Source organism: Elephantulus edwardii, unplaced genomic scaffold (assembly GCF_000299155.1).
Source record: "Elephantulus edwardii isolate Elephantulus edwardi_28Jun2011 unplaced genomic scaffold, EleEdw1.0 scaffold00348, whole genome shotgun sequence".
Lineage (NCBI taxonomy): Eukaryota > Metazoa > Chordata > Mammalia > Macroscelidea > Macroscelididae > Elephantulus > Elephantulus edwardii.
The window spans coordinates 954,668-967,806 of NW_006400098.1; the positions used below are offsets into that span (position 1 = coordinate 954,668).

Genomic DNA, 13,139 nt, shown 5'->3' on the forward strand with positions numbered 1-13,139 from the left:
TGAATAAACGTGTGGGTGCACGGGCATGGGTGTGAATAAACGTGTGGGGGCACAGGTGTGAATAACTGTGGGTGCATGGGTGTGGGTGTGAATAAACGTGTGGGTGCACGGGCGCGGGTGTGAATAAACGTGTGGGTGCACGGGCGCGGGTGTGAATAAACGTGGGGGTGCACGGGCGCGGGTGTGAATAAACGTGGGGGTGCACGGGCACGGGTGTGAATAAACGTGGGGGTGCACGGGCGCGGGTGTGAATAAACGTGGGGGTGCACGGGCGTGGGTGTGAATAAACGTGTGGGGGCACAGGTGTGAATAACTGTGGGTGCACGGGCGTGGGTGTGAATAAACGTGTGGGTGCACGGGTGTGGGTGTGAGTAACTGTGTGGGTGCACGGGCGCGGGTGTGAATAAACGTGTGGGGGCACAGGTGTGAATAACTGTGGGTGCATGGGTGTGAGTGTGAATAAACGTGTGGGTGCACAGGTGTGGGTGTGAATAACTGTGTGGGTGCACGGGCGTGGGTGTGAATAACTGTGTGGGTGCACGGGCACGGGTGTGAATAAACATGTGGGTGCATGGGTGCGGGTGTGAATAAAGTGTGGGTGCACGGGCACAGGTGTGAATAAACGTGTGGGTGCACGGGCATGGGTGTAAATAACTGTAGGTGCATGGGTGTGGGTGTGAATAAACGTGTGGGTGCATGGGTGTGGGTGTGAATAAACGTGTGGGTGCATGGGCGTGGGTGTGAATAACCGTGTCGGTGCACGAGTGTGGGTGTGAATAACTAACTGTGTGGGTACATGGGAACAGGCGTGAATAAACATGTGGGTGTACAGGTGCGGGCGTGAATAAATGTGTGGGTGCACGGGCACGGGTGTGAATAAATACGTGGTTGCACGGATGTGGGTGTGAGTAATGTGTGGGTGGACGAGCGTGGGCGGGAGTCAATCGTGGGTGCACGCGTGGATGGCTGTGACTGGGTGAGTGAGTGAATGGGTGGGGGATGTCAAGGATGGACGCGTGATCCTGTGTGTAAAGGAATCAGCGAGTGGATGTGTCGAGGATGAACGCCCGGGCGACGGTGTGAGTGAGTCAGTGAAGGAATGACCTTGTGAGTCAATGACTGGGGGGCCATGCGAAGGGGCGGGCGGCTGAGTGAATGATTCCTCAACAGGTGAGCAAAAGCATGAATGGGTGACGGTGTGAGTGAATGAACACGTGATCTCGGATGGATGGATGGACTGTGTGAACGAACGCACCTGTGAGTGGATGCGTAAATGAATGAATGAATGAGGGAATGAATGAACTAACGGATGGAGGAGAATGACTGACCGGCCGTATGGGGGCGCTCAGGAATGCACGCATGATCTTTGTGAGTCTGTACACAAATAAGCGAATGGATACGTTTGGGGATCAATGAATGACTTGGGTGAAAGGTGAACGAGGGAGTGGCTGGGAGAATGAAGTCATAAATGAGCCCTCTGTGACTCCTCCCGTGAATGACTGAGTGGATGACCGGAACAGGTACAGAATGAATGGTTTTATGAGTAACTGGAGGAATGAATGCTTGATTGAGGGGGTGAGAATGCGCAGGTGGATGAATGAGCGGGCGAGCGGGCAAACCTGGGTCAGAGAGCCAGCCAGGGCTGCGTGAATGACGGCGGGGTTAATGAAACAATGGCTGAGCCAATGATACTGGGAATGAATGATTTCGAGAATGAATGAATGAATGAATGGACTTAGAAGCATAGGGTCAGGGCTGAGGCTGCAGGAGCTGACCCTGGAAGGGAGAGGACCCTGGGGGGGGGACTGAACACCAGGCTGAAGACGCACAAGTGCCCAACTGCAAGGGGGGGTGTGTACGGAGAGGCGGGGTCCCATGTGCGGCTGCGGGGCTGGGAACCACGTGCAGGACGATGATGGATGTGGGTCCCGCAGGAGGCCAGGACTGACCGGCCCCCTTCCTCCTACCCTGGGCGGCTGGACCTTGGGTGCTAAAAGAGCAGGGCTGGGACACGAAGTAATGGGGAGGAAAGATTCCCCCCACCCCAGGACCCCAGGCTGCTGGGCGAGGGATGGCGGGACCCCCGCCCACGCCTGCCTGGGCGCACAGGGTCTCACCTTCAGCATCTCCAGCACCAGGGGCTTCTCATCCTCCCTCATCTCCCGCACTGAGAGGTGGCCCGGGGCCATGGCCACCCCCGGGCCCGGGCCCTGCGCCCCCGAGGGAGCAAGTTTGCACCTGAAGAAGACAAGGCGATCAGTGGCCACACACAGCCCTCTCCACGCACCCCTCTCCATGCTCTGTTCATCCCAAAGCCCCCCCGTCTCCTCCAAGGGCGGGGATCTCCCCCCTTCTTTAGTGACCTGGGCGAGGCGCAGACTGGGCGGGCTTCCCACCCACTCGATGACTTTTCCTAAATCCCACACTTCCCGCGCCACCCGTCCGTCCCCCCTGCCCTGCCGGGGTACTTGCGATCTATGCCTAAACGCCAGGGGACACCCACACCTCGCACCCTGCAGCGCTCTCTTGGGCACCAGGGTGGCCCTTAGAGGGGGGGTCCCAGCGCGGGACTGGACCACGTTACCCCCACCCCCTGAGAGCGCCTGGCAGAACCCGAGCCCTCACAGCGCAGGAGCGGGCACCTGCCAAACGCCTCTGCGGGGTCCCTGCGAGCTTTTGACAGGTTGGAGGGGGGAGCAGAGGCTGGAAGGGGTCACCGGAGGAAGTGACGTGGCACACGCAGCAGGCGGAGTGGGCGGTGCCTGACTCGGCCTTGGCAACGGTTGCCAAGCGTCCCAGGCGACCAAGGTGTGAGTCTCAGGAGGGCGGGGCAGCAACAAGGCGTGCTGATCCTTGGGGAGGGGAGTGGAGAAGAGGGGGTGGCCGGCCTCTCTGACGCCTCCTAAACAGCTCACTGACCAGCGGTCCTGGATCAGTTGGAGGGGACGGGATGGGGTCAGACAGTGCAAACTCCCCAGGTCCCCAGAGGATGCGCGCACCCTCTGGGTGACGTTCCCCAGTTGCCAGGCAACGTGAGCGCGTCCTGTGTCCCTGTGTGCGCGCGTGTAAGTGATGCGCACACAGTTTCTCGGATCTTCTCAGCAGGGGTCAGGGCAGATGTCAGCATCCTGGCAGGGTGGGCGTCCACCCTTCCCACCCTGTCCTTCTACAGCTGTGAGGTGGGGCCAGGATGGTGACTAAGAACCCCTTTCTCTAAGGACACGGAACTTGGGTCCCACCTGAAAGAAACCGGCCCCCTGCAGATCAGGAAGTGACACTGGAATTTCCAGCTATGGCCATGCCCTCGCCCCTTCCTGCCACCCCTTGTCCCTGCCCCACTGCAATGAAATCAAGGCGATGGAGGCTCTGGGTCTTTATTCTCAGCCCCAGCCTGGAGCCCCTCCCTGTCCTGAGCACCCCCAGGAGAGCAGGGGCATGTCTCGCTCTGCAGCGGGAAGGGTGAGCAGTCCAAGTCCTCAGAAGGTGTGTACGAGCTGGACCGCGGGCAGGGTGTGCACAATCTGGATGGCCGGCAGGCCTTGCGGGGTCGTGGCCCCCGGGGCGGCACCGACCACCTGGACCACCTGGGGAGTGGGTGCCGAGGGGAGGGGCGCAGGCGCAGGCAACGGCCCCGGTGGGGGTGGGGCCAGGAGCTGCAGCGTGGCACCGCTGCCCGCCACGCCACTGTTGTCCAGCAATTCGGTGGTCGGGGCGCTGCGGATGATGAGGAGCTTCTGGCCTGAGGGGCCGGGGGCCGAGGGCTCTGTCAGCCCTGCAGGGAGCGTCTCCACCTCCTGCACGCACAGACGAGTCTGCTCCCCGTCCGCCCCACTCAGCACGAGGACACTCTGCAGGCCCTCGTCCGTCTGCAGGGTCTCAAAGTGGACATCCTGGACCACGCCAGTGCCGGCCTCTCCGTCCCCCGCCTCCCCTGGGCCGGTGCCTGCAAGCAGATTCTCTGTGGCCCCACTTTGAACCACCAGCAGGTTGGAGGTCTCAGCCGTCACGGTGCCCCCACTGGGATTGGGGAGCTGACCCGCCACGGGCTGCAGCTGGACCGTGGTCACCTCCTGGGTTGGCTGGAGCTGGACCGTGGTCACCTCTTGGGCCGGCTGGAGCTGGACCGTGGTCACCTCTTGGGCTGGCTGGAGCTGGACCGTAGTCACCTCCTGGGCTGGCTGAAGCTGGACTGTGGTCACTTCCTGGGCCGGCTGGAGCTGGACCGTGGTCACCTCTTGGGCTGGCTGGAGCTGGACGGTGGTCACTTCCTGGGCAGGCCGCAAGGGCTGGAGCTGGACGGTGGTCACTTCCTGGGCTGGCCGCAAGGGCTGGAGCTGGACGGTGGTCACTTCCTGGGCTGGCCGCAAGGGCTGAAGCTGGACACCACTGATTTCCTGCGCTCCAGCATCCCCACTGCCCACGTTCTGTAAGACGATGAGGCTCTGCCCCGCCCCGCTGCTCGCAGGGCAACCCCCTCCCTGCACCCCCAGCCCCCCAGTGCCGGGCAGCCAGACCACACCTGCGCCCGGTGCCTTCCCCACCACCTGAGGCTTCTGCCTGGCCCGGCCGCAGCCCCCACTGGCGCTGGGGGGAGGCAGCAGGATGAGCTTGGGGGGCGGTGGTGGTGGCGGCGCAGGGGGCTGGACACTGCTGGGAATCAGCTGGAGGCCCTGGGCTGTCTGCACCAGGAGGAATGTCTGGGAATTGGGGGTGGTGGGGCCCAGGGACTGGGCCTGCACTGCGCTTCCTGCAAGGTCCAGGGAGAGGGTGGCCTGCAGGTGCGGGAGCACGTGGACGTCCTGCGTGGCAGGTGGGGCGGGGGCTGCGGCCAGAGGGGCGGGCGGGGCGGGGGGGGCGGGGCCAGGGGCAGGGTTGGCTGGGGTGTGGGTCCGTAGATGACGCTGCAGGTAGGCGGCCATGACGAAGCCGCGGCCGCAGACCGGGCAGGCGAAGGGGCGCTCGGCTGAGTGCGTGCGCTGGTGCAGCAGCAGGTTGGACGAGTGCGTGAAGGTCTTGGGGCAGAGCGCACAGCGGAAGGGCCGCTCGCCCGTGTGCACACGCTGGTGCTGCCGCAGGTTGGACGTCTGCGCGAAGCTCTTCCCACACACTGCGCACGAGTGTGGCCGCTCGCCTGTGTGCACATGCCGGTGGCGGCGCAGGCACGACGTGTTGCGGAAGGCCTTGCCGCACTCACTGCAGGCGTACGGCCGTTCGCCAGAGTGCAGCCGCAGGTGGTACTGGTAGTGCGAAGACCACTTGAAGGTGAGGCCGCACTGGCCGCAGGTGAAGGCGCGCAGGCCCGTGTGCACGCGCTGGTGGATGGCCAGCAGCGACGAGCGCTTGAAGGCCTTGCCGCACTCGCCACACTGGTAGGGCCGCTCGCCCGTATGGTCCCGCAGGTGGTAGCGCAGCCCCGAGGAGCCCTTGAAGGCCTTGCCGCACTCGCCACACTTGTAGGGCCGCTCGGCCGACACCGCAGAGGCCGGGAGCGGCGGAGGCTCCTGCGGGCAGGTGACCTCGGCCGCCTCGGCCTGCGGGGGAGGACGCCCGGCGGCCGCCTCCTCCACGTGGCACTGCTGGTGCGCCAGGAGGCTGGCCAGCTGCGGGAACGCCCCGTCGCAGCTGCCGCAGCGGAAAGCCTGGCCGCCGGCCGCGCCGTGGCTGTGCTGGTGGCGCGAGAGGCTAGCCACGGTCCGGAAGGATTTGCCGCAGGGCAGGCAGGCGAAGCTGGGGGCGGCCGGCGCCGAGGGGGGAGGCAGGGCCGAGGATGAGGCCGGGGACAGCTCGGGAGGCGGCGTGTCAGGCTGGGGCACTGCCGGGGCTGCGGCAGCGGTGGTGGGCGCGTCCGAGGCTGGGGGCGCAGCCTCGGGGCCCGGGCAGGGCTGGTGTTGCAGGAGCAGCTCTTCGCTGCCGAAGCCCAGCTCGCAGCCATCACAGCGGAACACCAGCTCCACCGTGGTCTCGGCGGCGGCCAGGAAGAGCTCTGGGACGGCGGGTGCGGGCGCGGGCGCGGGGTGGGTCTGCAGGTGCTGCTGGAGGAAGGCATCGGAGGCGAAGACCTTGCCGCAGGGCTCGCAGCGGGGCTGGGGGCCGGCGGGGCCTGGCGCGGGGTTGGCCGGGGCGCCGTGCGTGCGCTGGTGCAGCAGCAGGTTGGACGAGTGCGTGAAGGTCTTGGGGCAGAGCGCGCAGCGGAAGGGCCGCTCGCCCGTGTGCACACGCTGGTGCTGCCGCAGGTTGGTGCTCTGCGTGAAGCTCTTCCCGCACACGGCGCAGGCGTAGGGCCGCTCGCCCGTGTGCACGTGCCGGTGGCGGCGCAGGCTGGACGAGTTCTTGAAGGCCTTGGGGCAGTCCGGGCACAGGTAGGGCCGCTCGCCCGTGTGCTGGCGCAGGTGGTACTGGTAGTGCGAGGACCACTTGAAGGCCAGGCCGCACTGGCCGCAGGTGAAGGCGCGCAGGCCCGTGTGCACGCTGCGGTGGATCTGCAGCAGCGACGAGCGCTTGAAGGCCTTGGGGCAGTCCGGGCACTGGTAGGGCCGCTCGCCCGTGTGGCCGCGCTGGTGGTAAAGCAGCGCCGACGAGCCCTTGAAGGCCTTGGGGCAGTCCGGGCACTTGTAGGGCCGCTCACCCGTGTGCGTGCGCTGGTGGTGCAGGAGGCGCGAGGACCAGCGGAAGGCCTTCCCGCACTCGCCACACTCGTACTGCGCCACGGGGGCTGGGGCAGCGGGGCCGGGCTTCTCGCCTGCGCCCTCGGAGGTGGCGGCTGGAGCCATGTCCACGTGCGAGCCGACCATCACACCTGGCGGAGGGGTGAGCGTCAGAGAGGGCTCTCCCCCGCCTGCCCCCACCCCACCCCGCTGGAGGACTGGTCTCGGGGTCCTCCCCACGCCCTAAGATGTCAGCACAGCCCCCGAAAGCGTAATCAGGGCCCAGGGTCCATGGAGGACCATTTCGGCGGGCAGCAAACTGCTGGCGCTGGCCCTCGCTACCTAAAGGTTGGCAGCTGGAACCTACCTGGTGGCAACACGGAGCAAAGGCCTGGCAACCTGCTTCCAAAAGGGCCAGTCAAGACAAGAACCAGGCGGGTCATTCTGCCTCTGCCACTCACAGGGTTCCCAGGAGCCGGCCTCTCCTCCACAGCCTTGCGGCTGGGAGTGTTTGGAAAGGGCTGGTTTGCAGCAGGTGGGGGCGGTTCTCTTTCCAACACCCCAGCCCCTCCTCCATGGACCCCCCCCTCCCTCAACTACACCCTGTTCTCATCAGCCCACCCTCCAGCAGGGCCCATTTCTCCACCTCGCCCTGCTGGTGTCCTAACTACCAAATGCCCCGGCAGGACCCTGCCGGCTGTCCACCCCTTCCCACACATACCTCCCCCTTAATACCTGCTCCTGCTGCACCGTGCTGACCCCCTGGACCCCATGTGTGACAGATATTGCTGCTCTGAGGGTTTTCCTGGCTGTGATGTTCATAATGGAGGGTGCCCTGGTGGTGCACTAGTTGTTTGGCTACCAACTGAAAGGTGCGTGTTTTGAACCCACCAGATGCTCCATCGGCGAGCGATAAGGCAGCCACAAGGACACACAGCTGTGGGAACCCTGTGGGCGCTCCATGCTGCCCTGTGAGTCTGTCAGTGGCTAACCTTCCAAAGAAGCAGGTTGCCAGGCCTTTCTTCCGCGGCATCATTGGATGAATTCAAGCCACCAACCTTTAGTACATGGTGACACATAAACCATGGTGCCTCCTCGGGCCCTCGCATCACCCAAGCATCACCACTCCCTCCTGTCCACCACCTGCTGCAATGGAGCAAAGCCCTGGTGGGGGCAGGCAGCCCTGGTGGGGGCAGGCCTGGCACTCAGGGCTCCTGCCAATGGTCATGCCTCCCTGCTCTTCACACCTCCAGCTCCTGGCCACCTTGCTGAGCCCCAAAAAACAAAAAGTATCCAGAAGAGGACGCCGTCCCAGTCCAGACTGTGTCCCTGACAGAGGGGGTGGTTCTGGCTACCCTAGTGGGTCTGGACGGGATCCAGGCTGGGTTCCTGACAGAGTGAGTGGTCCGGCCACCCAGGGGTGCCACCAGCATCAAGTGGGGGAGGTCCAGAGCTCCGCACGACACCTTACAGTGCACGAGACAGTCCCCAGCAAAGACCCAGTGTCGCAGGTGCCCAGGTGAGCATCCTGCCAGCCCTCTACGCCACCGTCCAGGTCCCAGAAGACCCCGGTGGGTGCAGTGCACACTGGTTCCTAACCTTCAGGACACAGAGGACTGCCAACCGAAGGAGGGGGGAGTGTGGTTTCTCCTGTCCCGCCTCCCCTCCCTATCTCCTCCCTGCCCCACAGCCCCCTTCTCTCGTCATTCCCAATCCCACTGCCCCTGGGCTCAGGTTTCCTGCCTCTCCCACTGCTTTACAGCAAAGCCCCCCAGCACAGGATCGAGACAGGCTCTCCTCCCTTTTCAAACTGCATCCATCAGATGGGCGCTGGCAGCATGCCAGCGCTCTGTCCCAATGAAGGCCACCGATGACCTACGTCACAGATGAACTGTGTCACCCAGTCTGGGCCTGACTCTCTGGTTTGGCATTTACACTGATGTTATCATCCCCCTCCACTCACAGTGGGATCTGTCCTGGTGGGGTCACTCAGTTACAAGGAAACTGGGGTGAAATACAACACTCTCACTCAGGCACCAGCATAAAGTGCCCGCCGAATCTGCTTTTATCTCAGGAGAGAGAAAGGCAAATAGGGGCAGACAAGACCTAATGCCATCAGTACAGGAGGCAGGGGCCAGTGCCTCCCGCGGGGCCAGGGTCCCTCCACACCTAGGGGATGCCAAGACACATGGTGCTTCCCAGGCCATCGGACGCTGCAGGAGGCCTGGACCTCCCTCCAGAGGCAACAGAAAAAGTGAGTCTTCCCCAAAAGCCAGCGCCCTGAGCTTAGACTGCTAATCTCAACTCTGAGAGAATAAAGTCCCATCTGCTTAAGTCACCCGCTTGTGGTCATTTCTGTCACAGTAGCACTAGGTAACTCAGAAGGAGCTCAGTGCCAAGGAGTCGTGCTGCCAACCTGAAGGCAAGTGGTTCAAATCCACCAGCTGCCCAGGGAGGGAGACATAGGGACCATGTCCTCCCCATCCGGTTTGCAGCCTCTTGAAAACCCACTGCTAGGGACAGCTCGGAGCCCATTTCCACTCGACATCAAGGAATAATCAAGAGATAATCAAGGGACTCTCCGTGCCAGGCAGTCAACCTTACAGAGACAGGGCTCCTCTGTCCGCGTTCAGTGCCTTAGCTCAGCTCTTAGAAGGTGGGGCCCTGAGTAGGTGTTCTAAAAAAAAAAAAAAAGTGAGCCCAGCCAGGACCAGCAGGCCCCTGTGAGAGGCTATACACAGTCCAGGTGAAAAGTACCAGGATGGCTCAAGTGTCAGCAAGATTTGCTGTTCATTGCAAAAGTGAGGGTTCATTGGGGAGTGGATTGGAGGGATGCACTGCCTAGCAACAAGTTATTGATTTGAAAATACTAATACTAATAAAATAGTTCGGACATGTTGTGAGGAAGGACCGGTCCTTGGAGAGGGACATCATGCCTGGGAGGGTGGAGGGACAGCGCAGGAGGGGAAGGCCCTCTATGAGGTGGATTGATTCAGTGACTGGAATAATCGGGGTGGGTGTGTCAGAGACAGTGCGATTGGCACAGGACAGAGCAGAGTTTAGGGCTGTTGTACATAAGGTCGCTATGAGTCGCACGCGACTCGACGGCACATAACAACAAAAAAATACTACTGCTCCTACTACTAATAATAATAAACAACTTCCCCCTTTCTCAGCTGAGCCAAGTTCCTTCAAGTGAGTAATTCCATGGAGCTGCACGTGCTTCCGAGACGCGCAACATCATCCTCGACAAAAGAACCCTGATCAGATCTTAGAACGCACGGCCCAAAGCCAGCAGAGTCCATTCCCACTCCGGGAGCCCCAGGATAGAATCGTGCACGTTCAATGGCTGTTTCTCCCCCTACTCCCCAACTCCCGCGAAGCAGCTCGCCAGGCCTTTCTTCCGAGGCACTCCGCAGCGGGGCTCGAACCGCCGCCGCCAGCCTTCGGAGCCGCAGCCCAGCGGGCTCAGTGGCCCGGCCACACCCATTCGCCAGGTTGGACCTCCCCTTTAAGAGGCTGCAGGGCCCGCATAGGCACCGCCACCTTTGTGTTGGTTTAACGCAGCGGCGCCGGGAAGCCACCCAGAGCTCCCAGAGCTTTTTTATGAGTCTGGAAACCTGTCACTCCCCAGTTATGGGGGTGGGGGGGGGAAACAGGAGGGAAAAGGTACGCGCAACACTGGGCGCTTGCCTCAAATACAGAGGCGAACCCGCTCGTCGGAAAATCGGCCCCTTGCCCTTTAAGGGGGCGGAGTCAACCCAGCGGACAGAGTCGGGGGATACTAAAACCGCGGCTTTTCCTTTAAGGTGTCCCTTCCGGTTTCACGCTTTTTCCCCCCGATTCCCCCACATTTCCGCCCTCCGGGCCGTCTCCCCCACCCCCTCCGGTGTCTCACCTGCGGCCCGGGTCGGGGGAACGAGGGGAGGGGGCGCCCCAGGACCTTCCCGCGGGGGCCGACGGGAAGGCGGGGCCCCGGCAGCGGCCGTATAGGAGCGGGGGCCGGGGGGGGCGGGGGCGCGCTCCCTCCCAACGGCCCCCGGCGCGAGGCACCCAACCTTTATCGGTGGCCTCTCGCGCACACAAACCCCGACGTCGGCGCGTGTACGTCAGCGCGCTGCATGTGTCTAGTCCCCGCCCCTGCTGCCTCCCATTGGCTGTCGAAAGCCTTGCGGGTCTTCTTGGCTGCTGGCGGCGCGAAGCATTCTGGGAAATGTAGTTCTCCCTGGAGGCTCTAGCTTGGGTTCACACAAAGCTGGGTAGGTCGGACCAAATCATAGAGTCACACGTTAGCCTTTTTATTAGTCATCTCGAGAAACAGCCTCACCAGGCAACGCGGTTCGGCCCACCAGGAATAACGTGATTCCTCCTATGGGGAAACTGAGGCTTAAGCCATATTTCCTGTCCCCCTCCCCGCACCATCCATAAAGTATGCAACGTATTTCCTTTTTTTTTTTTTTTTTTTGAGGTGTGGCTGCTTCGGGCACCTGGGTGAAGCAGGATACCTGGCCCTTACCCTGGAGGAACTCCTCCTGGTTCATGCAAGAGACTGCTCTGGGGCATCAGGCGCCTCCCTAAGCCAGCCAAGAGTCCCTGGTGGTGCTGTGATTGCAGCATTTGACTGCCAACTGTAAGGACCTCAGTGTGAATCCAAAACAGGCGTAGCTGTTGCCTTCCTAGGTCCGCAGCTTCTGCCTTCAACGATGTGCGAGTCGGTTTCCATAGGGTCAGGGCCTTGCGAGGCCCAGGGTGTGTGGAGAGGGACAGGTTGGATGCAATCATTCGCCCTGCAAGTGAATGACACGGCAGCAGTGAATTTGGGTGGGACAGCAGCCCACCCTCCCACCACGCTCTGCAGCCACACCAGGCTTCTCTGCGCTGTGTCCATGCCACGGCTTCTCCATGAGCCATAATGCCATTTGGGAACGGTGACGGGCCTGTGGTCCTTGCAGGGTGCCCCTGGTGTCCAGTTGGTGGGAGGGTGACTGAGGAAAATGGAAGAGTTGCCTAAGCATTTCCACCACGAAGCCACCATGTCCTTAGGTCGTCAAGTCGACTAACCTTAGGTCGTCAAGTCGACTAAGACTCGCAGGGACCCTGTGAACAGAGAGCCTGGCCTGCGCCCTCCGCACCTCTCCCACTTGTCATTGTCGCTGTGTCAGACCCTGGGCTCCTTCCACCGCAGTCCAACTGGTAACAGCCCAGCGCTCGGTGCCCTTCTCGGCAGGCAACCGACTGGCAACACTGAATGGTCTCCATGGCAACAGATTGATTTCTGACTCAATAGCACTTTTCTCTCCCTCTGTGATCCTCCGAGCGAGCGTGTACAAAACAGATTGGCTTTCCGTTGGGCCATTCATACACATTTTGGTGTACAGCGTTAATAATCACAGGACCCATAAAAGAGGGAGCTTAGTGGTAAGGAGCTTGTGTGTGCTTGAATCCACCACGTGCCCGCAGGAGAAAGATGGGCAGCCTCCTCCTGCGAACGTACTGCCCCTGAAGCCAGAGTTCCATCTGTGAGTCAGTCCCAACACAACCACAACCACAACCCCCAATGTAAATGCAATCTACTACCCACTTCCACCCTGTGATTCCCATCTCCATTCCTCCTTCTATCACACCCCTTCAGATATTCAGGGCTTTATCCTTGGGCAAATGCCCCTCCTTCTTCTTGTTGTTGTTGTTGTTGTTCTTGTTGTCCTTGTTGTTGTTGATGGTAAGTGCCATCGAGTCGCAGGCGACTCATAGCGACCCCATGAAGAAAAGTCCTCGACGCTTGGGTGCCTTTCATCCTCTCTCCAGGTTCATAGGGTTTCTGGAGACAAGCTAGTACCGAAGTGGATGCCACTCCTCCTTCCAAGCTTGTTTTAATCGGGGAGCTCCACCCCACTCTCTGTCTGCATTGGGTAGCCAGCCATTAACACATTTTTTTTTATTATTCTTTTTTGTGCATGTACCGTCAAATCAGATCTGACTGATACCGGAGGAAATTGTCCCTCCTTCTCCGGCAGAACATCTGGCGGATTCGAACCGTGTACCTTTGGTATTGCAGTTCAGCTTCTTGCCACTAGGCCACCAGAGCTCCCCAGCCATTAACGCATTTGACACATCAGTGTCACAGTGTTCAGTCTCACAGCACCCACAAGTGACCGTGGTCTTGCATCTTGTACACCAGGGCTATACGACCTAGAGGATTGTCTGGAAAAAAACAATGAAAGATAGGCCCAAGGGCCATGGATTAAAAGTCACCCACCTTTGGCTTGGTAGCATTGCTTTCTGTCCACTGGGCCAGCTGATCTCTCTCTGTGTGTTGATACTATTGTTGTTAAGTGCCATCGAGTCACAGGCGACTCATAGCGACCCTATGAAGGAGAGTCCTCGACGCTTGGTTTAACCTTTCACTGTCTTAGCAGCCCAGCACACCCAAATGCTGGGAAACTCCCTGCCCCAGACTCCCATTCATCTGGCAAGTCTGCTCTGCCAACCCCCTCG

At 61.2% G+C, this 13,139-nt stretch overlaps 2 protein-coding genes and 1 pseudogene across 2 annotated transcripts in view; all 3 read right to left on the reverse strand.

Moving 5' to 3' along the window:
• The window catches only part of NAT14 (N-acetyltransferase 14 (GCN5-related, putative)), a 3,546-nt gene extending 1,342 nt beyond the window's left edge, over positions 1-2,204 (reverse strand). The window contains exon 1 of the mRNA XM_006901823.1: positions 2,118-2,204. Coding sequence (XP_006901885.1) covers positions 2,118-2,189 — 72 coding nt within the window. The 5' untranslated portion in view covers positions 2,190-2,204. The remainder of the gene's footprint in view (positions 1-2,117) is intronic.
• A 1,272-nt stretch (positions 2,205-3,476) lies between these two features.
• ZNF628 (zinc finger protein 628) lies at positions 3,477-6,791 on the reverse strand. The gene is made up of 2 exons (XM_006901824.1): positions 4,350-6,791; positions 3,477-4,166 (listed from the first exon to the last, which is right to left on the reverse strand). The coding sequence occupies exons 1-2, from the start codon at positions 6,789-6,791 to the stop codon at positions 3,477-3,479; spliced, it is 3,132 nt and encodes a 1,043-aa protein (XP_006901886.1).
• A 3,214-nt stretch (positions 6,792-10,005) lies between these two features.
• LOC102845019 lies at positions 10,006-12,627 on the reverse strand (annotated as a pseudogene).
• Positions 12,628-13,139: the final 512 nt, after the last annotated feature.